Source organism: Telmatherina bonti (genome assembly GCF_933228915.1).
Source record: "Telmatherina bonti genome assembly, chromosome: 17".
NCBI classification, from domain to species: domain Eukaryota; kingdom Metazoa; phylum Chordata; class Actinopteri; order Atheriniformes; family Telmatherinidae; genus Telmatherina; species Telmatherina bonti.
This window is the reverse complement of record NC_136615.1, coordinates 6,310,813-6,337,401: the sequence shown is the minus strand read 5'-3', so window position 1 is coordinate 6,337,401 and position 26,589 is coordinate 6,310,813. Positions and strand designations below refer to the sequence as shown.

At 45.9% G+C, this 26,589-nt stretch overlaps 2 protein-coding genes across 3 annotated transcripts; one reads left to right on the top strand and one right to left on the bottom strand.

Annotated features, from left to right (window-relative positions):
* Positions 1 to 5,496, top strand: enoph1 (enolase-phosphatase 1). The gene is made up of 6 exons (XM_079257230.1): positions 1 to 334; positions 925 to 1,026; positions 1,447 to 1,649; positions 3,425 to 3,557; positions 3,669 to 3,792; positions 4,798 to 5,496. The coding sequence occupies exons 1-6, from the start codon at positions 251 to 253 to the stop codon at positions 4,935 to 4,937; spliced, it is 786 nt and encodes a 261-aa protein (XP_079113356.1). The 5' UTR covers positions 1 to 250; the 3' UTR covers positions 4,938 to 5,496.
* A 1,701-nt stretch (positions 5,497 to 7,197) lies between these two features.
* On the bottom strand, positions 7,198 to 23,238 carry tmem150c (transmembrane protein 150C). 2 transcript variants are annotated; one of them, XM_079256901.1, is made up of 9 exons: positions 23,112 to 23,238; positions 20,196 to 20,252; positions 20,022 to 20,081; positions 11,535 to 11,591; positions 11,420 to 11,455; positions 9,688 to 9,755; positions 9,488 to 9,615; positions 9,235 to 9,418; positions 7,198 to 7,669 (listed from the first exon to the last, which is right to left on the bottom strand). In XM_079256901.1, the coding sequence occupies exons 2-9, from the start codon at positions 20,204 to 20,206 to the stop codon at positions 7,425 to 7,427; spliced, it is 789 nt and encodes a 262-aa protein (XP_079113027.1). In that variant the 5' UTR covers positions 20,207 to 20,252; positions 23,112 to 23,238; the 3' UTR covers positions 7,198 to 7,424. The 2 variants fall into 2 exon arrangements, with proteins under 2 accessions (XP_079113027.1, XP_079113026.1); XM_079256900.1 differs by lacking the exons at positions 20,022 to 20,081; positions 20,196 to 20,252 and adding an exon at positions 15,424 to 15,505 and having other exon boundaries at positions 23,112 to 23,211.
* Between the last annotated feature and the right edge of the window lie 3,351 nt (positions 23,239 to 26,589).

Genomic DNA, 26,589 nt, shown 5'->3' with positions numbered 1-26,589 from the left:
CCGTCAGAACTGAACATGTGAGTTGGTCGCTGCTTTGTGTGATCGTCAGCAGAGGAAAAATGGGACGGGTAGTAAGTTAGTGGCAGATTACCGACTATATTTCTAGCTCCTCGGTTACCGCGGCTGTGCTTGGTCTGTCCAGCCGGGAGAAGCGGGGAGGACCGGGACGCTGCCTGGCTGCGACTCCGCGGTGGTGCTGCTAATCCAGCTAACGCCAGCTAACGCCAGCTGCACACTACCCAAACAAAAAATGGCTTCTGTTTCCATCCCTGCTTCCACCAGTGCACTTTTGCTGGACATTGAAGGAACCACCACACCAATAACGTTTGTTAAGGTAAATTTATTTGCAGTTCCTGGTTGCGCGAAGCAGCAAACAGCTGTCTGTCACCCACCGGGAAGCAGACAAAACATATCAGGGTATTTTCACTCCATCTCTAGAGTCATAATGATGATTAAGATGAAGTCTGGCTCAATTTATTTCACATGCAAGTATGGAAATGTATTCAAGAAGAAACGGATAGATAATAGGTCGTTTTTAGCATCGATGTTAGCGAAACAGGCAACTCGTACGATGCTTTCAGGTGCATTCAGGAATACTCGTAATTACGAGATTTATCGTATTTAAAGTTTACATCAACCCCCATAGTTAACATAAAAACATCTGCTCCTGAGTATTAAAAGGCAGCCCCTATAATCATGGGACTATTGTCACTTTTTACGAAGTAATAAATAACGTGGTTGTCGACCAGGTCAGTAAACACATCCTTTCCCGTGTACATTGAACGCAGCACAACAATCAATGCCTTCATCATTTAAGCAAAGAATAAAACAGGAATAAGATGAGAATAAAGTTTTTTTCTGTATATGCTGTTCATTGATCTAAAAGAAAAAATGAACTGAATTCTTTGTCTTGCTCTCTCCCAGGATATTTTGTTTCCCTACATCAAGGAGCATCTTGAGGATTACTTGTCCACTCATTGGGAGGAAGATGAGTGTAAACAAGATGTTCATCTGCTGAAGAAACAGGTGAGAATATAAAGAGTTTTCATCTGCAGATCATGATAATGAGATGAAACAGAAAGTTGTCTCAGACTTGGAGGAAAATGTGTTGACAGATGAATGAAAGAGGAGCTGAAATAATTTAATCCAGATCACAAAGCTGTCTCGTTCAAAATGTTTGGAACTTACTGAATTTATTTTTACAAATTAAAGTTAGTAAATATTTTAAAAATATCCGTTAAATGTGTTAAATATAAATGTAAAAGATAATCATTAAAGTGGAAACGTTTATTTTTCTCAGACTTCATGCAGCTGATTTTGTTGCTGAAAGATAAAAACATTTGTAGCAGACAGAAAAGACATTAAAACATATTTTTTGTTACTTCTCAGGTATTTCCTGCACATTTTAATGCATAAATAACCCCTTGTAACATTTTATCCCGGCAGATTGAGGAGGACATGAGGCAGAACCGGGCGTGTCCCGTCCACACTGTAGACCAGACGGTCCACACCGATGAGGAGAAGGCCATCCACGAAGTGGTGGAGAGTGTGCTGTGGCAGATGGCTGCAGACAGGAAGTCCACAGCACTCAAACAGCTCCAGGGTCACATGTGGAGGGCAGCTTATACCTCTGGAAGAATCAAAGGCGAGTAAGTACTTCGATCATTTTCCTGGATATTAAACATCTGACTTTTAATCAAACTCTGCTGAAACCTAATGTTTAAGGCTCTGATGACCTGCGTTGTGGTCATTTTCTAACGTTTCATCAACCTTCAGCTCATAGGCAGCTCACCGGGAAACATCAATAAGAATGTTCGGAACAAAACCTCCTCACAGCTGAGCTGAAACGCAGTCACATGACAAACATTTAGATGCTGAATGCAGGCTGCAGATTCTCTGCTGATGTTCTGAACAGACAGACATGGATAACATGTCTCGTACTCCTTCTCAGCCTCTTCAGAGCTGCAGAGTTAAACCGGTCTGAACATGTTTTATCACTAATAGTTAACTGTAAGGAGAATAGGATGCTTGACGCAGTAAATCTGTGTTTTCCCTCCCCTGGCTCCGCCCACTGCTTCCTGGTTATCCTGAAGACTTTATACATAAACTTTTCTTTTTGCTCGAGACCCAGAGTTAAGTCCTGAGCCCTGCTGCGTGAACTGGTGCTTCATCATGAGCAATAAACGTTTCTCACGGTTTGAAGTTCTGAATAATTAAAACTATTTTTAACCTTTAAGACAATTAAATGAGGAATCATTCATGAGGATGTTTTTCTTTTAAAACTACTGTCATGCTTCCTCCTCGCAGTGCAGAAATCCTCCTGACAATGCATCCTTTTACTCGCTACTACTCAGTCATATCGGGTTTACATGCTCGCCGCTGACCTGGCAATGCTTCGGTCTTGTCTGCATAAATCTAAACACAAACGTCTTGACGTCAACGTTACATAAAGCTGTTGGTCACTCACGCTGAAAATAAACCAGCTTTTGTCTTCATCAGCTCACCACAGGGCGGGTCTAGTTGCTTTTTGATGGGGGGAGTGGGGTGGTGCTTAGACCTTAGACCAGGGGTCGAGGGCCGGTATCCGGCGGGTTTTTGTTGTTTCCCTCTCCCAACACAGATGATTTGAATCAAATGCGTCCAGCGGCTTCTTGTCAACCTCTTTTTAAGTTTCGGTCAGGTGTGTTGGAGCAGGGAGACAACAAAAATCTTCAGGATACTGACCCTCGAGGACTGGAGTTCGACACGTGCCTTAGATTAGAAATGCTGCTAACAAGCAGCTAACATGCTGTCAACACAAGCTGCTAGCAGCTTGTTAGCTAACATGCAGCTGATGCAGCTCTGTGAAATCTATTCTGTGTATTTCTAGAGTTGTTGTTTCCGCAGCATGCTGAGTCTGAGGAACCAAACTGTACGATTTTATCATCCGGTATGCAACGTGACATTTCAGCTAAATTTTCTTTTTATAAACTGCTTGATATGCTCGCAAACTAATGTCAACACACTAGCCGTTCTGAACGTGCACATTCGCTGATTCTGTAAAGAAATTTAAGAAGACATGATCAGAGGAAGTGAGGAAAAGAGATGGAGAGACAAAAGAAGAGATAAGACAAGAGAGATCTCACAGTTCAGGTAGGATGAAGATCTGGGGGTGAAGCTAAAGACGTCCAGCCGTTTCTCCACCTTTGTTCTCAGAGGAACTTTCCAACATAAATCATGATTTTTCATGAAACCTCCGTCCAGAAATAAACAAAGCCCAATCAGAACAAGACACCCGGTTCAGCAGTCTCATTTATTTAAATATACCATAATTCAGTTTCTGGAGGAATTTTCTAGAAGATGCGCTTGATGCCTTTGAAAGTTTTTGCAGGTAAAAGAAAAAAATGAACAGTTTTGTTTGATGTGTTTGTTTGTTTTAAAACAGAATCTATCCAGATGTGGTTCCGTCCATTAAAACATGGCGCGAACGCGGCCTGAAGGTCTACATCTACTCCTCGGGAAGCGTGGAGGCTCAGAAACTCCTGTTCGGATATTCTGTGGAAGGCGACGTTCTAGATGTGAGGAAATACCTCTTCTTTTTGATAAAGTCTTGAAACTGAATATACTCCTCTGAAAAGCTTTTCTGCAGCGCAGCTTCTGATTGGATGGTTTTTATTTAATGGTTTCAGTTATTTGACGGCCACTTTGACACCACGATAGGAGCTAAAGTAGAGGCTAAAAGCTACGAGAGGATTGCAGAGAGAATCGGCTGCCAACCTGACGAGATAACCTTCCTGACAGACGTCACCAGAGGTAAGCACGTTAGAAGAGTGCTAGTAGCATGCTCATAACAGGCTAGAAACCAGTTAACAGATTATTAGCATGCTAGCAGCATGTTAGCTTCATGCTACCAGATGTTTTCCAGCTTAATAAGCTGCAAACATCTGGCACGCTTGCAACACTGCCATAGCTTGCTACCAGCAAGTTAGCAGCATGTTAGTAACATGCTAGCATAGGTTAGTAGCATGATGCTATCATATTAGCAGTATGTTCATGACACATTTGCAGCACATTAGTAGCATGTTAGCGGCTTTCTACCTGGATCTTAGCAGCTTTTTAATGGCACGCTAGCAACATGGTGGTAGCTTGCTACCAGCATGTTAGTAGCATGCTAGTATTATGTGAGTAGCATGATGCTAGCATGTTCTTAGCATTTTAATGGCTCTCGTAGCACGCTAACTGCAAGCAGCACGTTACCTGTCTGCTAGTAGCTTGTTAGTTGCGTGCTAGTAGCATGTTAGCAGCATGTTAATGGTACACGAGCAGCATGTTAGCAGCATGCAAGAAGCACCTAAATACCATGCAAGCAGCGTGTTAGCGGCATGCTAGTAGGTTGCTAGTTGCGTGCTGGTAGCATGTTAGCAGCACGTTGGTAGCATGCTAGAAGCACGTTAGTAACATGCAAGCAGCGTGTTACATAACTTTAAGAACTTTACATTAAAAAAAGACCTTAAAGAAACATTAAAACAATGGTAATGAAGTGAAAAGAGTCTATATTAATAGACATTTGCTCCAGTAAAACTGTTCTTCTTGCTTGGAGCAGACTGTGTAACGCTGCTGCTAGTAGCAGGTAAACATGGTAAACTGCAGTTTCTGGCTCCCAACAGGTTCATGTAAAACTTCTAGAAGGTCTAATTGATCATGACTTCCAGTGAAAGTGCTGCTTCAGGTTGAATTTGACAAGAAAAAGCTTGTAATGCTCTGCCAGAGCCTGCTTTAGTCCTGGATCTCGTCCCACTTGTGGGTTTGTTGTTGCAGAAGCTAAAGCTGCAGAAGAAGCCGGGGTGAACGTGCTGGTGGTGGTCAGGCCTGGAAACATGGAGCTGATGGATGAGGAGAGCTCCCACTATAACCTCATTACCTCCTTTAGCCAACTTCAGCTGATGGGATGTGTTTAACGTAGCAAGGAGGATGCCTCATCATGTCCACCTTTTCCTTTCTTCTTTGTGTCCCCGACTTCTTACAACCCTGTTTTGTGTTGTTCCACGTCGACAGCTGGAGGTGCTGGGACTCTCTTAGCCTTACAGATGGCTAAATAAGTCTCACGTCCTGGCAGGACAGATAAATTTTAATAATAACCTATGTGGAGCATCACTGAATGAACTGAAATTAGAGAAAGTTTGAAGGAAACTGTAGACAAACTGTGAGGATGTTGTACTTTTTAACGTGTAGACAGAGCGTATATTTGACTGCCACTTTCCAGCCGTGTGTATATGTGTGTGTGTGTGTGAGCTGTTTTGTTTCCATTTCCCACCTGTACACTTTAACTCGTTTTTAGCCCGTGATCCTGTTTGTCTGTAGAAAACTCCTCCTCCGTCTAAATCCCCTGCAGGTGAGCGTGTTTAAATGTAACGTGGTGTTCATCTGTGAAGAAAAAAGCTAAAAAATTGCCAAACTGATGATCAGTGTGTGAAACAGTGGGTATTAATCAGGAAATGACCTAATAAATGCCTTGTCTCACTCAGCTGGTGTCCAGATGTTCATTTGTTCGGCAGCGTGTGGAAGGCGTCCAGCTGCTGCCGTCAGACAGACAACAGCTGATTTTATGGAGAGAAATAGTCTCGCGGGTCATGCAGATGTGTAATACAGGACCTGTAAGTTATTACAGCAACTTTAACTACATTCACATGCAAACCATCAGTGTAGGAACACCTTAGCATGAATAGGATGTGCAACGTTTGGTACTAATGTGGTTTTTTCAACTTTATGTTGGACATAAGTTCATATCAGTCCATGAAATCTACATAACATTCAACTCTCAGAGATGAAGGTATTTATTTTCTCTCGTCATTATTTCTGCAAACGTTTTAACAGCAAATGATTCATACAAACACGTTGTTGGACTTCCAACTAAACATCTTGGTAGCATATTTGTTCTTCAGGAAACTGGGAAAGGTGGCAGAATATCTGATTTGTCAGACTTTCTGTTGGAGTCTAGAATGACCAATGTCAGACTCTGTAGTTCATCCGATCAATACCAACCCCGGCAGTGCGCGAGAAAATGACGTCATTTTCTTCTCGCAGCTTCACTTCATGAGTTTCTCTCTGCTCGGCCTTCCTCATTCAGCAGCTCAGACATGCAGCGGGAACTCTGAGCTTCTGCGAGTCGTCTGAGCTTCTGCGAGTCGTCTGAGCTTCTGCGAGTCGTCTGAGCTTCTGCGAGTCGTCTGAGCTGCGAGTCGTCTGAGCTGCTGCGAGTCGTCTGAGCTTCTGCGAGTCGTCTGAGCTGCGAGTCGTCTGAGCTGCTGCGAGTCGTCTGAGCTGCTGCGAGTCGTCTGAGCTTCTGCGAGTCGTCTGAGCTTCTGCGAGTCGTCTGAGCTTCTGCGAGTCGTCATACGCTGCGAGTCGTCTGAGCTTCTGCGAGTCGTCAGACGCTGCGAGTCGTCTGAGCTTCTGCGAGTCGTCATACGCTGCGAGTCGTCTGAGCTTCTGCGAGTCGTCAGACGCTGCGAGTCGTCTGAGCTTCTGCGAGTCGTCATACGCTGCGAGTCGTCTGAGCTTCTGCGAGTCGTCTGAGCTTCTGCGAGTCGTCTGAGCTTCTGCGAGTCGTCAGACGCTGCGAGTCGTCTGAGCTTCTGCGAGTCGTCTGAGCTTCTGCGAGTCGTCTGAGCTTCTGCGAGTCGTCAGACGCTGCGAGTCGTCTGAGCTTCTGCGAGTCGTCAGACGCTGCGAGTCGTCTGAGCTTCTGCGAGTCGTCATACGCTGCGAGTCGTCTGAGCTTCTGCGAGTCGTCATACGCTGCGAGTCGTCTGAGCTTCTGCGAGTCGTCTGAGCTTCTGCGAGTCGTCTGAGCTTCTGCGAGTCGTCTGAGCTTCTGCGAGTCGTCTGAGCTTCTGCGAGTCGTCTGAGCTTCTGCGAGTCGTCAGACGCTGCGAGTCGTCTGAGCTTCTGCGAGTCGTCTGAGCTTCTGCGAGTCGTCCGAGACGCTGCGAGTCGTCCGAGACGCTCACATGTCTTTGGCAGATGTTTGTGTTAACCAACTAGAAAGAAACTGAGTCTATCAGGAGTAAAAATGAGGGCAGAGATAAGAGTGGAAGTGATCAGGTCCAGTTTTACTTCAACTGTTCGTTTACACAGAAATGTCAAAAACAAATGTTTCTGTATTTTACTGATGAACACTGAGAACTGATACTGGATCCATGCATCTCAGTTTTATGTATTTTTAGACATATAAGCAGAATAATTGGATACAATTAGACAAAATGCATATCATGTTGACTTTTAAATGCAGAGACGCGTAGAAAGCCTCCAGACAACGACGTAGTGATTCGGTTTTTCTCCAGAGAGGCTGGAGGACACACTTAAAGCTTCATCAGAACACAAACGAGGACTGATCGGTCCCGCCGGTCCAGTCTTTGGATCTTTCAACATTCCTACAGATGGTCCTAAAGCAGGTCCCGGGGCTGATCCTGATGCTGGTCCCACGCCTGGTCCTCATGCTGGTCCTCCGACTCTCTGAACACTTGCGAGGCGTCCCACTCGCTGAGGGAAGACCTTTTGGTGTCGCTGCACACCACCTTGAAGTGGATGTGACGAAACTCGACTGCGAAAGTGCTGATGAAGATGAGGAAGAACATGACCAGCGCCCACTGGCAGCGAGCTGCGTGCATGATGGAGACATGGATCAGCGCTGCATCAGGAGTTAAGGGAAACGTTAGCAACATGTCAGCGGATCAGCTGCTTCCAGCTACTCCAAGTATCTTCATTCTCAGTAACAAGCCATCATCAATAAGGCTCTGATTCCTGCATTCACCATGGCAACCACTGACAAACAGCTGCCAGACATTAAACCTGTTGGAGCATATGAGGAATATGATGAGTGATGTGACGGAGGCGTCGTACATCTGTACAGGTGTCGGATTCACCAGACTGTCTAAAAAATATGTATTCAGTAAATTTATATCGTAATTTAGAAAACTGACCAATTTGATCAATAGTTAAATAAACTTTGTTGGCACGGAGGCTGCATGGTAGCGAAGTGGTTAGCACTGCAGCCTCACAGCAAGAAGGTTGCTTGTGGTTCTCCGGCTTCCTCCCACCATCCAAAGACATGCATGTTAGGTTGACTGGTTACTCAACATTGTCCCAGTCCACCTCTCGCGACCCTTAATCAGGTCCTCGAGGGCCACAGTCCTGCAGTTTCCATGTTTCCCTGCTGCAACACCCAAATGAATCTGTCAGTCTGCATTGGCTGCTGGATCCCTAATGTGTCTGAAAGGGGTACATGGAAAACCTGCAGGACATCGACGACCGACTTCGGACAAGCCTGTTCATGTGTTTGAAATATGTTTAGATTTCTGTTTTATACTTCACTGGTACATTTTTTACCGTGATCTCCAGCTCTCGCTTGGGCGAGTGTGAAGCAGCTGGGATGAGAATCAGCACCTCCAAATCTGAGACCATGGTCCTCAGCCGGAATAGGGTGGATTGCCCTCTCCGGGTCGGGAGTCAGGTCCTGCCTCAAGTGGAGGAGTTTAAATATCTCGGGGTCTTGTTCACGAGTGAGGGAAGGATGGAGCGTGAGATGGACAGACGGATCGGTGCGGCGTCTGCAGTAATGCGGACTCTGCGCCGGTCTGTCGTGGTGAAGAAGGAGCTGAGCCAGAAGGAGAAGCTCTCGATTTACCAGCCGATCTACGTTCCTACCCTCACCTATGGTCATGAGCTGTGGGTCGTGACCGAAAGAAGGAGATCTCGTATACAGGCGGGTGAAATGGGTTTCCTCCGCAGGGTGGCCGGGCTCTCCCTTAGAGATAGGGTGAGGAGCTCGGTCATCCGGGAGGAGATCAGAGTAGAGCTGCTGCTCCTCCGCATCGAGAGGAACCAGTTGAGGTGGCTCGGGCATCTGGTCAGGATGCCTCCTGGACCTCCCTGGTGAGGTGTTACAGGCACGTCCCTCTGGGAGGAGACCCCGGGGAAGACCCAGGACACGCTGGAGGGATTACATCTCTCAGCTGGCCTGGAAACGCCTCGGGATCCCCCCACAGAGTTGGTAAATGTGGCTGGGGAGAGGGAAGTCTGGGCTTCCCTGCTTAGGCTGCTGCCCCCGCGACCTGACCCCGGATAAGCTGCAGAAGATGGATGGATTTTTATTTATTTGACGCATTTACACAGTTAGACTCTTCAGGTGTCCCATGAGGCTCCTCAGTGTGATGTTAGCGTGTTGGAGGTGCACAACTGTGCAGGAAAGGATACCGAATGTGAGTATGAAGCAGAGAGTGATGCACGTAGACAGCCCGAAGCGAAGGATGGCGACTCTCCTCCCCTCATGCTTCTGGCTGACCTTCAGGGTGATGTAAGACTGCACCCAGCAGTACAGCGTGCCCAGTCCAAACGTCATCAGCGTGCCCACGTTGTGGATCATCAGCATATTAAGGATCTAGGAAATCAGCGTCAGTGAGCTGGAGTTCGTCTGCGGTCTGGATTTATCCCGCAGAGGTTGTTTTACCTGGAAGTTTCCAACGATGGTCATCCCGAAGCAGCCGGCGCAGAAAGCTAGCATGCTAACAAAGTTGAGCCAAGCTTTGTCTAATCTGTTCCTCAGCTGGAGGTATCTGAGGATGCCGATGACAAACCCTGAAACAGAAGCAGCGCACGAGTCACAGGCAGCAGAGCGGGACTTCCAACATCAGCTGGATGCTTTCCTACCCAGAAACGCTGCCAGGTCCATGACCTCGCTGAAGAAGCAGCTGGCTGGCGGGAAGTTTCCTGACAGGCTGCGGGAGGAAACGGGAGGAAAGGGAGCAAACGGGAGGGAACAAGAGGGAACGAGAAGAAAGGGGAGCAAACGGGAGGAAAGGGGTACAAACGGGAGGGAACGGGAAGAAAGGGAGGGAACGGGAGGAAAGGGGTACAAACGGGAGGGAACGGGAGGAAAGGGGTACAAACGGGAGGGAACGGGAAGAAAGGGAGGGAACGGGAGGAAAGGGGTACAAACGGGAGGGAACGGGAAGAAAGGGGAGCAAACGGGAGGAAAGGGGAGCAAACGGGAGGGAAGGGGAGCAAACGGGAGCAAACGGGAAGAAAGGGGAGCAAACGGGAGGGAAGGGGAGCAAACGGGAGGAAAGGGGAGCAAACGGGAGGGAAGGGGAGCAAACGGGAGCAAACGGGAAGAAAGGGGAGCAAACGGGAGGAAAGGGGAGCAAACGGGAGGAAAGGGGAGCAAACGGGAGGGAGCAAACGGGAGGGAACAAGAGGGAACGAGAAGAAAGGGGAGCAAACGGGAGGAAAGGGGTACAAACGGGAGCAAACGGGAAGAAAGGGGAGCAAACGGGAGGGAAGGGGAGCAAACGGGAGGAAAGGGGAGCAAACGGGAGGGAAGGGGAGCAAACGGGAGCAAACGGGAAGAAAGGGGAGCAAACGGGAGGAAAGGGGAGCAAACGGGAGGGAACAAGAGGGAACGAGAAGAAAGGGGAGCAAACGGGAGGAAAGGGGTACAAACGGGAGGGAACGGGAAGAAAGGGAGGGAACGGGAGGAAAGGGGTACAAACGGGAGGGAACGGGAAGAAAGGGGAGCAAACGGGAGGGAAGGGGAGCAAACGGGAGCAAACGGGAAGAATGGGGAGCAAACGGAAGGAAAGGGGAGCAAACGGGAAGAAAGGGGAGCAAACGGGAGGGAAGGGGAGCAAACGGGAAGAAAGGGGAGCAAACGGGAGGAAAGGGGAGCAAACGGGAGGGAAGGGGAGCAAACGGGAGCAAACGGGAAGAAAGGGGAGCAAACGGGAGGAAAGGGGAGCAAACGGGAGGGAACAAGAGGGAACGAGAAGAAAGGGGAGCAAACGGGAGGAAAGGGGTACAAACGGGAGGGAACGGGAAGAAAGGGAGGGAACGGGAGGAAAGGGGTACAAACGGGAGGGAACGGGAAGAAAGGGGAGCAAACGGGAGGAAAGGGGAGCAAACGGGAGCAAACGGGAAGAATGGGGAGCAAACGGAAGGAAAGGGGAGCAAACGGGAGCAAACGGGAAGAAAGGGGAGCAAACGGAAGGAAAGGGGAGCAAACGGGAGGGAAGGGGAGCAAACGGGAAGAAAGGGGAGCAAACGGGAAGAAAGGGGAGCAAACGGGAGGAAAGGGGAGCAAACGGGAGGGAAGGGGTACAAACGGGAGGGAAGGGGAAGAAAGGGGAGCGAACGGGAGGGAAGGGGTACAAACGGGAGGGAAGGGGAAGAAAGGGGAGCAAACGGAAGGAAAGGGGAGCAAACGGGAGGGAAGGGGAGCAAACGGGAAGAAAGGGGAGCAAACGGGAGGGAACAAGAGGGAATGGGAGAAAATGGGAGCAAACGGGAGGAAATGCGAGGAAAGGGGAGCAAACGGGAGGAAGAGGAGTTTAATGGACACACCGCTCTTCTTCTACTGTTTGACGGGATGAAAGCAGATGCCTACCTGATGAAGGGAGGAAACAAAGATCCGTTCTTCCTGCTGGAGGAGGTGAGAAGAGATGAAACCAGGAGATGAATGGAATCATGTGCTACGTTAAATGATGGCGTGAGATTCATACCTGTACTCTACTGTAGTCAGCGGTGTGACGCTCCCCTGGAAAACAGCCATGATGTATCTGATGGAAAGCAGCGAAACAGGAAGGTTTCTTAGAAACACACTGCTGCAGCCGGATGAGACCATCCAGGAGGATTTTACCGTCCCTTAACCTCAGAGCTCAGTTTGCATCTGGAGCTTTACAGTGAAAGATGTAAAAAGAACGAGAACATTTCACCGGATTTCAGCCGAATTTGGTTCAACCTACGGAGGCCTGAAGGAGACTAAATTATGAACAGATAAAAATAATTCTGCTTTAATTTCAAGTTGCATGATTTCAAACTTTGTGTTACTAATCTAAACTTACATTACATTTTTATTTTATGACCTATTTTCATTCATTTTATTCATTTATTTATAGTTTTGCTTTTACATTTTTTCCAATCATGCATTTAATTCTTCTTTGTACTGAATGATGACATGTTTTATTCATGTGTAAACTACTTTGTTGAATAACACGTTAAAAGGTTGTAAAGTAATTTAATGAATCATTTTGGATTTAGTTACTTTCAGATTTGCACTGAACGGAGGAAATCCAAATAATCTTTTTCCTTTTGAATTCAGATATTTTAAACAACAACCTGTGAAAAGTCTGATTATCCAGGGATCCTGACATGTAACAACAGAACTGCAGATGTCCGTCACGTCAAAATTGCTTCATATCCAATGACAGAAAATCGGAACAGAAAAAAATGATCATTGATTTTGGCAAATCTGATCCGAACTACGTTCTGAAGCGGTCTCTGGTTTCAGTCTGATTGCAGCTGAAGCTCCTCAGAATGAACATGTCTTCCTTTTCCTCACAACACCAAAAAGCAGAACCAGACAGACCTGGATAGAACCAGACAGAACTGGAAAGAACCACACAGAACTGGATAGAACCAGACAGAACTGGAAAGAACCACACAGAACCGGACAGAACCAGACAGAACTGGAAAGAACCAGACAGACCTGGATAGAACCAGACAGAACCGGACAGACCTGGTAAGAACCACACAGAACCGGAAAGAACCTCACAGAACCGGATAGAACCAGACAGAACCGGAAAGAACCAGAAAGAACCAGACAGACCTGGAAAGAACCACACAGAACCGGAAAGAACCTCACAGAACCGGATAGAACCAGACAGAACCAGAAAGAACCAGACAGACCTTGAAAGAACCACACAGAACCGGAAAGAACCACACAGAACTGGATAGAACCAGACAGAACCAGAAAGAACCAGACAGACCTGGAAAGAACCACACAGAACCGGAAAGAACCTCACAGAACCGGATAGAACCAGACAGAACCGGAAAGAACCAGAAAGAACCAGACAGACCTGGAAAGAACCACACAGAACCGGAAAGAACCTCACAGAACCGGATAGAACCGGAAAGAACCAGACAGACCTTGATAGAACCAGACAGAACCGGAAAGAATCAGACAGACCTGTACAGAACCAGAAAGAACCGGAAAGAACCAGACAGAACCGGAAAGAACCAGACAGAACCGGAAAGAACCTCACAGAACCGGATGGAACCAGACAGAACCGGAAAGAACCAGACAGAACTGGAAAGAACCAGACAGAACTGGAAAGAACCAGACAGACATTGATAGAACCAGACAGAACTGGAAAGAACCTCACAGAACCGGATAGAACCAGAAAGAACCAGACAGACCTGGAAAGAACCAGACAGAACTGGATAGAACCAGACAGAACCGGAAAGAACCAGACAGAACCGGTTAGGAACCAAACAGACCTGGATAGAACCAGAAAGAACCAGACAGAACTGGAAAGAACCAGACAGAACTGGAAAGAACCAGACAGAACTGGATAGAACTGGATAGAACCAGACAGACCTGGATAGAACCAGAAAGAACTGGATAGAACCAGACAGAACTGGAAAGAACCGGAAAAAACCAGACAGAGCTGGATAGAACCAGACAGAACCGGATAGAACCAGACAGAACTGGAAAGAACCAGAAAGAACCAGACAGACCTGGAAAGAACCACACAGAACCGGAAAGAACCTCACAGAACCGGATAGAACCAGACAGAACCGGAAAGAACCAGAAAGAACCAGACAGACCTGGAAAGAACCACACAGAACCGGAAAGAACCTCACAGAACCGGATAGAACCAGACAGAACCGGAAAGAACCAGACAGACCTTGATAGAACCAGACAGAACCGGAAAGAACCAGACAGAACTGGAAAGAACCAGACAGACATTGATAGAACCAGACAGAACTGGAAAGAACCTCACAGAACCGGATAGAACCAGACAGAACTGGAAAGAACCAGACAGAACTGGAAAGAACCAGACAGAACTGGATAGAACCAGACAGAACCGGATAGAACCAGACAGAACCGGATAGAACCAGACAGAACTGGATAGAACCAGACAGAACTGGAAAGAACCAGACAGAACTGGAAAGAACCAAACAGAACCGGATAGAACCAAACAGAACCGGATAGAACCAGACAGACCTTGATAGAACCAGACAGAACTGGATAGAACCAGACAGACCTTGATAGAACCAGACAGAACTGGATAGAACCAGACAGACATTGATAGAACCAGACAGAACTGGAAAGAACCTCACAGAACTGGAAAGAACCTCACAGAACCGGATAGAACCAGACAGAACCGGAAAGAACCAGACAGACCTTGATAGAACCAGACAGAACCGGAAAGAACCAGACAGAACTGGAAAGAACCTCACAGAACCGGATAGAACCAGACAGAACTGGAAAGAACCAGACAGAACTGGATAGAACCAGACAGAACCGGAAAGAACCAGACAGAACCGGTTAGGAACCAGACAGACCTGGATAGAACCAGAAAGAACCAGACAGAACCAGACAGAACTGGAAAGAACCAGACAGAACCGGAAAGAACCAAACAGAACCGGAAAGAACCAGACAGACCTTGATAGAACCAGACAGAACTGGATAGAACCAGACAAACCTGGATAGAACCAGAAAGAACTGGATAGAACCAGACAGACCTTGATAGAACCAGACAGAACCGGAAAGAACCAGACAGAACCGGAAAGAACCAAACAGAACCGGAAAGAACCAGACAGAACCGGATAGAACCAGACAGACCTTGATAGAACCAGACAGAACTGGATAGAACCAGACAGAACTGGATCGAACCAGACAGAACTGGATAGAACCAGACAGACCTTGATAGAACCAGACAGAACCGGATAGAACCAGACAGAACTGGATAGAACCAGACAGACCTTGATAGAACCAGACAGAACTGGATAGAACCAGACAGACCTTGATAGAACAGAACTGGATAGAACCAGACAGAACTGGAAAGAACCAGACAGACCTTGATAGAACCAGACAGAACCGGATAGAACCAGACAGAACCGGAAAGAACTGGATAGAACCAGACAGAACTGGAAAGAACCGGAAATAACCAGACAGAACTGGATAGAACCAGACAGAGCTGGATAGAACCAGACAGAACTGGATAGAACCAGACAGACCTTGATAGAACCAGACAGAACTGGAAAGAACCGGAAAGAAACAGACAGAACTGGAAAGAACCAGACAGAACTGGAAAGAACCAGACAGAACTGGATAGAACCAGACAGAACTGGAAAGAACCAGACAGAACTGGAAAGAACCAGACAGACCTTGATAGAACCAGACAGAACCGGATAGAACCAGACAGAACTGGATAGAACCAGACAGAACTGGAAAGAACCGGAAATAACCAGACAGAACTGGATAGAACCAGACAGAGCTGGATAGAACCAGACAGAACTGGAAAGAACCAGACAGAACCAGACAGAACTGGATAGAACCAGACAGAACCGGAAAGAACCAGACAGAACCAAAGGTGAACTTACACAATCCATAATCCAGCAGCGGTGCCCAAAGAGAAGAGGGGGGGGAGGAAGGCCCACAGGCTGAAGGTCATCATGGTGCCCCCTTTGAGAAGACAAGAAGAAGAAGAAGAAGAAGAAGAAGAAGAAGAGGTAGTCAGCTTCTTTTTGTTTTCTATCTGAATCACCAGAGTCTGATCAAGAGATCACAAAGCTTCCAGCTGTTTCCTAGAAAAATTCCTTTGAGTTAGTTTCATTTTAACCTGCCAGTTTGAAAACAGGAGGCTTCAAACTATTTTTACATCATCATCATCATCATCATCTTTTTCACTTCAACCTGCAGAGATTTTAACTGATCAGACCATGGAGCTGTGCAGATAAGGTCAGGGGAGCAGGTTTCCAGGTGTTTAAGTGGTACCAGGTAAATATCTCAGGAAGCCATCGCCCCATGATGATGATGATGAAGATGGACACCTCCATCAACGGTCAGAGTCACGAGGATCCAGGTTTAGATCCCATATTTACCTCAGAAACACAATGAGGGTCCAGACAGACGTGAAGAGCAGGATAGATCATGATCGGAGGAGAGAATACAAAACAATAAAACTCCCTTCATCTCCATGGAAACCAGCACAACCTTAGTCTCCATGGAAACTAGCAGGACCTTCATCTCCATGGAAACTAGCACGACCTTAGTTTCCATGGAAACTTGCAGGACCATCATGATTCATTTTATAATGTGTGATGTGTGGCTGGCAGAGTTTCTGTCCCTCGGAGACGAGACAGACGTCTTCCTGAATTTATGTCCAACGGAGACGAGACGGACGTCTTCCAGAGTTTCTGTCCCACAGAGACGAGACAGACGTCTTCCAGAGTTTCTGTCCCACAGAGACGAGACGGATGTCTTCCTGAATTTCTGTCCCACAGAGACGAGACGGATGTCTTCCAGAGTTTCTGTCCCACAGAGACGAGACGGATGTCTTCCAGAGTTTCTGTCCCACAGAGACGAGACAGACGTCTTCCAGAGTTTCTGTCCCACAGAGATGAGACAGACGTCTTCCTGAATTTCTGTCCCACAGAGACGAGACAGACGTCTTCCAGAGTTTCTGTCCCACAGAGATGAGACAGACGTCTTCCTGAATTTCTGTCCCACAGAGACGAGACGGACGTCTTCCAGAGTTTCTGTCTCACAGAGACGAGACGGATGTCTTCCAGAGTTTCTGTCCCACAGAGACGAGACAGACGTCTTCCAGAGTTTCTGTCCCACAGAGATGAGACAGACGTCTTCCTGAATTTCTGTCCCACAGAGACGAGACAGACGTCTTCCAGAGTTTCTGTCCCACAGAGACGAGACAGAGGTCTTCCAGAGTTTCTGTCCCACAGAGACGAGACAGAGGTCTTCCAGAGTTTCTGTCCCACAGAGACGAGACAGACGTCTTCCAGAGTTTCTGTCCCACAGAGACGAGACAGACGTCTTCCAGAGTTTCTGTCCCACAGAGACAGACGTCTTCCAGAGTTTCTGTCCCACAGAGACGAGACAGACGTCTTCCAGAGTTTCTGTCCCACAGAGACGAGACAGACGTCTTCCAGAGTTTCTGTCTCACAGAGACGAGACAGACGTCTTCCAGAGTTTCTGTCCCACAGAGACGAGACAGACGTCTTCCAGAGTTTCTGTCCCACAGAGACGAGAAAGACGTCTTCCAGAGTTTCTGTCCCACAGAGACGAGACGGACGTCTTCCAGAGTTTCTGTCTCACAGAGACGAGACGGACGTCTTCCAGAGTTTCTTTGCCACGGAGACGAGACAGACGTCTTCCAGAGTTTCTGTCCCACAGAGACGAGACAGACATCTTCCAGAGTTTCTGTCCCACAGAGACGAGACGGACGTCTTCCAGAGTTTCTGTCTTACGGAGACGAGACGGACGTCTTCCAGAGTTTCTGTCCCACAGAGACGAGACAGACGTCTTCCAGAGTTTCTGTCCCACAGAGAAGAGACAGACGTCTTCCAGAGTTTCTGTCCCACAGAGAAGAGACAGACGTCTTCCAGAGTTTCTGTCCCACGGAGACGAGACAGACGTCTTCCAGAGTTTCTGTCTCACAGAGACGAGACGGACGTCTTCCAGAGTTTCTGTCCCACAGAGACGAGACAGACGTCTTCCAGAGTTTCTGTCCCACAGAGACGAGACAGACGTCTTCCAGAGTTTCTGTCCCACAGAGACGAGACGGACGTCTTCCAGAGTTTCTGTCCCACAGAGACGAGACAGACGTCTTCCAGAGTTTCTGTCCCACAGAGACGAGACAGACGTCTTCCAGAGTTTCTGTCTCACAGAGACGAGACAGACGTCTTCCAGAGTTTCTGTCCCACAGAGACGAGACGGACGTCTTCCAGAGTTTCTTTCCCACGGAGACGAGACAGACGTCTTCCAGAGTTTCTTTCCCACGGAGACGAGACAGACGTCTTCCAGAGTTTCTGTCCCACAGAGACGAGACAGACATCTTCCAGAGTTTCTGTCCCACAGAGACGAGACAGACATCTTCCAGAGTTTCTGTCCCACAGAGACGAGACAGACGTCTTCCAGAGTTTCTGTCCCACGGAGACGAGACAGACGTCTTCCAGAGTTTCTGTCCCACAGAGACGAGACAGACGTCTCCAGAGTTTCTGTCCCACAGAGACGAGACAGACGTCTCCAGAGTTTCTGTCCCACGGAGACGAGACAGACGTCTCCAGAGTTTCTGTCCCACAGAGACGAGACAGACGTCTTCCAGAGTTTCTGTCCCACGGAGACGAGACAGACGTCTTCCAGAGTTTCTGTCCCACAGAGACGAGACAGACGTCTTCCAGAGTTTCTGTCCCACAGAGACGAGACAGACGTCTTCCAGAGTTTCTGTCCCACAGAGACGAGACAGACGTCTTCCAGAGTTTCTGTCCCACGGAGACGAGACAGACGTCTTCCAGAGTTTCTGTCCCACGGAGACGAGACAGACGTCTTCCAGAGTTTCTGTCCCAAGGAGACGAGACAGACGTCTTCCAGAGTTTCTGTCCCACAGAGACGAGACGGACGTCTTCCAGAGTTTCTGTCCCACGGAGACGAGACAGACGTCTCCAGAGTTTCTGTCCCACGGAGACGAGACAGACGTCTTCCAGAGTTTCTGTCCCACAGAGAAGAGACAGACGTCTTCCAGAGTTTCTGTCCCACGGAGACGAGACAGACGTCTTCCAGAGTTTCTGTCTCACAGAGACGAGACGGACGTCTTCCAGAGTTTCTGTCCCACAGAGACGAGACAGACGTCTTCCAGAGTTTCTGTCCCACCGACACGAGACAGACGTCTTCCAGAGTTTCTGTCCCACTGAGACGAGACAGACGTCTCCAGAGTTTCTGTCCCACAGAGACGAGACAGACGTCTTCCAGAGTTTCTGTCCCACAGAGACGAGACAGACGTCTTCCAGAGTTTCTGTCCCACAGAGACGAGACAGACGTCTTCCAGAGTTTCTGTCCCATGGAGACGAGACAGACGTCTTCCAGAGTTTCTGTCCCATGGAGACGAGACAGACGTCTTCCAGAGTTTCTGTCCCATGGAGACGAGACAGACGTCTCCAGAGTTTCTGTCCCACGGAGACGAGACAGACGTCTTCCAGAGTTTCTGTCCCACAGAGACGAGACAGACGTCTTCCAGAGTTTCTGTCCCACAGAGACGAGACAGACGTCTTCCAGAGTTTCTGTCCCACTGAGACGAGACAGACGTCTTCCAGAGTTTCTGTCCCATGGAGACGAGACAGACGTCTTCCAGAGTTTCTGTCCCACGGAGACGAGACAGACGTCTTCCAGAGTTTCTGTCCCACAGAGACGAGACAGACGTCTTCCAGAGTTTCTGTCCCATGGAGACGAGACAGACGTCTTCCAGAGTTTCTGTCCCACCGACACGAGACAGACGTCTCTGTAACCAGCAGAGTCTCTGGTTTCACGTGAACCTCGTCTGTGTGGAGAAATGATCAGAAGCTCTGGGTGGACACGAGGGCTGTGACGAAGTGTTTTTGTCCCGATTTGATCCGATTCCCATTTTTTTGGGTGCCGATTTAATTTAAATTGTGATTCTCACAATTCTTTGAAATTGCTGATTTTTGTAATCTAAACAACAAAAAAAAAAAAGAAAAAAAACTTTTTTTTTGCTCGACATTTTTCTTGATCAATGAGGAAAAAACAACCCAGTAGCCGGACCATCATTCTGCTGCTATGATGCCGAAGAAGATAAGTAAAAATATTAACAAAAACAAAAAAAAAGACAAAAAATTGATTGTGGATTAATTTAATTGATTTGGAAAAAAATCAATTTTTGAAAGAAAAAAAATCGATTTTAAAATTGTGAAGCAAAAAATCCGATTTTTGATTTTTTAAATTCTTTTTCCTACCCCCAGCAGAGACTGAGGTTGTCATGGTATCTGTTTGCTTTGGATGCTGAAGCTGGTCGCGCCTCTTATCTGAGTATCTCCAGTCATGTTGCTATGTTACACATTAGCCTTGTCGCTTCCTGCGAACATCTTCTGGACAAGAGGATCTCATTCTGCCTCCTGGAGGATCTAGTCAGGAACAGCGGAACTTTAGAGCTTTCTGTCTGTTTTATTACCTCCATCTGACTTTGTCTTCTCCCTCTTGGGTCTCCATCCTCGTATCCTGTCCTGTCTTCCTGAATGTTGTGAAAGCAACATTACTGATGAGCAGACATCACATGACTACATTTCAGCTTGTACACAGCGGTACGGTGTGATAAAGTTCTGTCTGCTGGACTGAGATGTAATACCTGGATCTCATGTGGACCTGACGCAGGACTCGCCGTGATGCAATCTTTCCTCCTCAACTGCAGGAGAAACAGCATGAATGAGCAGAAATGTCATCAGATGACACGATCAACGACCAGCCCTCCCAAAGATTTCCACGATCAGCTGATCCGATTAGTAACTGATTCATGTGGTTTATTCTGGATCTGATGGTTGGTTGTTCCATTCAGGAGAGAAATTTGAGAAAATATCAGCCTCTTTCCTCGTGTTTTCATGTGAAAATGAAGCACAAGGTGTAACCCCTTCATGACTGAATTTATTTACAATTATTAAATATAAATAAATACAAGAAAACATGACAATAAAAAAAATAAGTCAAACCAATAATAAAATTATAAATAATATGGAAATAAAAACACAAATAAGACGACAAAGATTATTAATTTAATTACACAAAATAGAAATAGAAATAATTTAAAAAATCTCTCATTTACAACCATTTTTTTAAAATCCAGCATAAAAATGTTAGTTTTTGTTCCGTCTTTCAGCTTTACTGAAATGAATCAGAACCGGATGAGTTCTGGTGTGTTCAAGGAAAACTTTAAAAACCCAGTAAGAGCTCAGACGTCCACCCAGCAGCTGACAGAAAACCAGTTGAGAACTTCTCCTGGATTTTCTTCACATTTACTGTGGAGTTAAATGCAAATATACTGAAAATGGTCCAATTTCACAATGAGGAAGAATCCTTCACAATATTCCTGAACTAGATGCTGATCTAGATCAGAGGCACGTTCACATCAGCCTTTCTGATCCGAGTCAGAGTCCGTTTGCTCAGAAAGTTCGCTTCGTTTGGGAAAATGTGAATGATCCAAACAAATTCTGATTCGGACCAAGCAGGGCCAGATTAAAAGTGCACAGGTCCTTGGGCCCAGAATGTTCCAGGGCCCCCCTTCCCCACCGCAAAATTGTGAAAAGTGGGAAAGATACACTGTGGAACTACATTTCTGACATCTTTCAGCCAATGGCACCAGTAGCAACACACTAGACACTTTGGTGTAACTATCTGGCTTTTATGTACGTTTTGTTTCATGTCCAAACTGCTGGTATATGCCCTACGTAGGCCCCATATGGGCCCCAAGTGGACATGGGCCCCTGGGCCTGTGCCCATAATGCCCATTGGATAATCTGGCCTTGGGACCAAAGAAGCGGACTCGGTCCACCTCCAAACGCAGGTCTTGGTCCATCAAGCGGACCAAATAAAGGAAGCGGACTACATAACAAGTCCCTTCCTGCATGTGGCGTAGCATTGCATTGTGGGTAAATCCATAGCAATGGTGTTAAGGGTCCTCTGCCTCGTCTGGTGTTCATACTGCGTCCATTGTTGCAGTGGATTTCTGCAGGATACTTGCATAAGACACAATAAAAACCCAAAACAGCCATAGTTTGGTCTCCATGTTTAACTGGCAGGTGGAGGAAACAGAGTTTTCTTCTTCACGCCAGTCTTGTCCTCTCTTTTCTAAATACTCGTGCAGCGCCACCTCTGGTGGGAATGGGGATATATTATTCTAATGGTTTGGCTGGTTTGATCCACAGACATCATATATACGTAGACACCTCATTGAGCGCTGAAGAAGGAACCTGCATCATTGCCATATTGGATGGGTCTCTGCTGCAGAGTCAACGTAGTTTCCCCACATAACTGTTTTCTGTGGAACAACGCGTATATATATATTACACACAAACAAAACACTTTTCTACATAACTGGTTTATAAATAATGTTAACACAGTGAATAATCTACAAAATAATAAATTTTACTCCTATGAGGTGTTTATGGAAAAATATGATATTGATGCTTCACAAAGAGAGTTTTACATGTTAGCATAATTACCTCTGCCAAGGAGGTTATGTTTTTACTGGTTTTATCTGTTTGTCTGTTTGTGTTCAAGATAACGTAAAAAGTTTCGGACAAATTTTCATGAAATTTTCAGGACTTGTTGGAAACGTAAGAAGGAAGAACTGATTTACTTTTGGTGGTGATCTGGATCACCTTTTGGATCCAGGAACTTTTTAAAAGACCTTGGTGGAGGTTTACGTTCTTCAAGTGTTTTTATGGGCAACTTTTGAATCGCACAGTTTTGATACTTTATTTTCAGACTTTGTACAACTGTATCTCTATATTGACAAATTAAGAAATGTAAGTAAAAGAAAGAGTCAACCGTAGTCAAGAGAAAGCAGCAACTATTCCCGTATTTTGTTCAGCATACGGTTGCTATAACCAGAGAAATATTGAAAGCAGATCATATGGAATTACATTTCACAAGGTTGAATGATAATTTGCTATTTGACCCGATAAAAATAGATAGATGAATCCAAATGCATCAATAAACAATCAAACATGTTAGTATAAAATTCAATTATACATTTATTTACATTGCAGCTACCTTATGTCTTAATTATATAGTGTTGTAGAAATATTTTAGCATAAAAGCACGTAGTTTTTAATGTTTTATAGTGACATGTATGAAACAATATCTCCGCCCTTTGTAACAAACCAAACTGAGAAAAATCAGGTAAAACTTGGTGAAGTTATTGTTGTGGTTGGACCTACACCTTACAGGTAAATACATTGGAGGCGCATGGAGACCCATCCAAGATGGCGGCGCGATGAGACGTCAGCTCGACAGCGTGAGTCTACGTATATATTATGTCTATGCAGATATGATTCTATGTCTATATGATGTCTATAGGTTTGACCAAAGTGCAGCGTGAACATGATCTCGGTCAGCATGGACCCACCTTACAGCTGAGCCCAGTCCCGAACCGGACCGAGTCTAGCGGACTGTCCTGATGTGAAAACACCCTGTTGGACCAGGACCCGTTCTCAGAAAAACCACAAAAGATCTCCTCCTTGGTGGAGGTAATGAACGTGGGTCCTACCTTGTTTAGTCGTGGTAATCTCCGGGTGGAGAGGAAATAACATCCGACAGCAACCCAGCTGTAATCTAGTCTTTCTGTCGGTCTTCCGGGTCCATGTGTCGGTTTCTCTCCTTTCAACAGATCAGGAAGGTGAAGGTTCCGTTTCTGTGGAAAGAACAGGGGCGAACCGAGAGGCAGAGGGACCGCAGGGCACGGGGGAAAATAGCCCCCGCCCCACCTCTTACTTCCGGTTTATGATTTATTTAGATAAATTAAAACTTTGTTATTCTGCTAATTTAAACAGTGTTTTTAAATGGTCAGTGCATATTAATGGACACACTGTATATGATGAAAATACAGTGTTACCGTACAGCAAAGCATATTTCCAGGATAACTTAATAACATAATAAAACAATAATAATGGAAAGAGATCAAGGTTCACAGGAATAATGTCAAGATAACAGCAAAATAACATTATTAATCTAAAATCAGAGGATGCGATCACTTAGGATCTAGGTGGAGGTGCTAAAGTGCAGAGTACGAAATTACATCACAATTTTGCAATGCAAAGTGCAGGGTGTGCAATATGATAATACATATAAGCATGAGTGTTATGCTTTCATACTGGTGTTTCAGTCAGAGTGAGAAACTAGAAGGCAGAGTTTTTGTTTGTGGAAAGAGCGGTGAGGGACGTTTATGTGCATTGTTGCAATGTGATGATGTGTGTGTGTGAGAAAGGGGAAAATCAGTTTTAATGTTGAACATTGATTTTTTTTTTTTTTATATATATATATTAAAGTGTGAATGTTAAATTTGTATTTGTTATGTAAAGGACTGAGCTACTTGCATGGAAAGTGCTTTATAAATAAAGTTTTAGTTGATAATAATTTAAGCGGTTTGGACTCTGTTGATGCTCAGAAATAGAACTATGGTTTGAGATAAAAGATGAAAATCAACATACTGCCCTGAAAGCGACAAAGTGGTGAGCACAAGATCTTTTTTTTTTTTTAGCTTGGACAATAAATACATTCATAATTATTTGTTTTTCCTTTTTGCATCTATTTTTTTGTGCTCCTGTTGACTTCTGAAATTCTTTTACAGCTGTTTTTTTTTTTTTTCAAATTCTACATTTATTTTTGTTTTGTCATTTTGCCTTCCTTAATGCAACTTTTTATTTTTGTTTATAATACACATCTTAATATTTTACACCCTTTGTGTGACACTTATTTTTTATGTTGAATGTTGACTTTGCGTTATTTTTTGTGATTCTTTTGTAGTTGTTCTGTTTTCTGTCCCTTCAGTGATATAATTTGGTAAATGCACTTTCGTGCCTTTCCAGTCATGTTGATCACTCAAAGTACTTTACACTACATGTCACACACATTCACACACAAACTCATCATGATGAGGTGGAACGGGAGATTGTCATCATAAGGTGGAACCAAGCGGCAACCTCCGGCGGTTAAAAGTGAAGCCTATGCAGAAGTGCATACAACTGCAGTTCTCCCTTCATCCACTAGGGCCTGCAAAACAGAGCAAATCCCCATAGACTCCCATGTTAAAAAGACCAACTTCACAGCAGAAATAAACATGTTTACAGCCTGGTTCAAAAATCCATTTTAGGTTAATAGGTCAGGTTTACCTTCATGACAACTGTGGGGGTGAGTGAATGTTTTTCTGACTCGCACGTTTAGAAGTAATTTAATCTCAAAGTTTGGCATATATCAGGGGCGTGTCCTTTTGATTGACAGGTACTGATCTCCCACTTCAAGTCAGAAGAACGTAGAACCACGGTTTTTAGCCGGTTAACAACGTGACTTAGCTTTAGCCGGCTTACCTCCGTTAGCTGGTTATCTGCCATTATCTCCCATTATCTCCGGGTTAGCTCGGTTAGCTCTTAGCTACAGTTAGCTCGGAGTTCGCTCGATGTCAATCATCGAGCGAACTCATCGCAATCATTCAGCTCTTCAGAAACCTACAGGTGACGTCACGGAGGCTCCGCCCATCTCTTTATATATAGTCTATGGGTGGAACGGGAGATTCTCATGGTGATGAGGTGGAACGGGAGATTCTCATGGTGATGAGGTGGAACGGGAGATTCTCATGGTGATGAGGTGGAACGGGAGATTCTCATGGTGATGAGGTGGAACGGGAGATTCTCATGGTGATGAGGTGGAACGGGAGATTCTCATGGTGATGAGGTGGAACGGGAGATTCTCATCATGATGAGGTGGAACAGGATATTCTCATGGTGATGAGGTGGAACGGGAGATTCTCATCATGATGAGGTGGAACAGGATATTCTCATGGTGATGAGGTGGAACGGGAGATTCTCATGGTGATGAGGTGGAACGGGAGATTCTCATCGTGATGAGGTGGAACGGGAGATTCTCATAATGATGAGGTGGAACGGGAGATTCTCATCATGATGAGGTGGAACGGGAGATTCTCATCATGATGAGGTGGAACGGGAGATTCTCATCATGATGAGGTGGAACGGGAGATTCTCATAATGATGAGGTGGAACGGGAGATTCTCATCATGATGAGGTGGAACGGGAGATTCTCATCATGATGAGGTGGAACAGGATATTCTCATGGTGATGAGGTGGAACGGGAGATTCTCATCATGATGAGGTGGAACGGGAGATTCTCATGGTGATGAGGTGGAACGGGAGATTCTCATCATGATGAGGTGGAACGGGAGATTCTCATAATGATGAGGTGGAACGGGAGATTCTCATCATGATGAGGTGGAACGGGAGATTCTCATCATGATGAGGTGGAACAGGATATTCTCATCATGATGAGGTGGAACGGGAGATTCTCATCATGATGAGGTGGAACGGGAGATTCTCATCATGATGAGGTGGAACAGGATATTCTCATGGTGATGAGGTGGAACGGGAGATTCTCATCATGATGAGGTGGAACGGGAGATTCTCATGGTGATGAGGTGGAACGGGAGATTCTCATCATGATGAGGTGGAACGGGAGATTCTCATCATGATGAGGTGGAACAGGATATTCTCATGGTGATGAGGTGGAACGGGAGATTCTCATCATGATGAGGTGGAACGGGAGATTCTCATGGTGATGAGGTGGAACGGGAGATTCTCATCATGATGAGGTGGAACGGGAGATTCTCATGGTGATGAGGTGGAACGGGAGATTCTCATCATGAGGTGGAACGGGAGATTCTCATGGGGATGAGGTGGAACGGGAGATTCTCATCATGATGAGGTGGAACGGGAGATTCTCATGGGGATGTGCAGTGACTGTTAGATGTTTCATGTCAATGTTAAGCAGAATCTCTGTGTCCACCTTGTTGAGAATTAAAAAGTGGATCCGACTCTGGGACTAGAAGGTGGACAGGAATCATAAAACCTTCCTGCTTTGAGTTTTAATTCCTTCATTGTGATCTTTCATGTCATTAACATAAATAAATAGAAAACACACCGTTTTGTAAATAAATACTTTTTATTGAAAATATTGCCTGT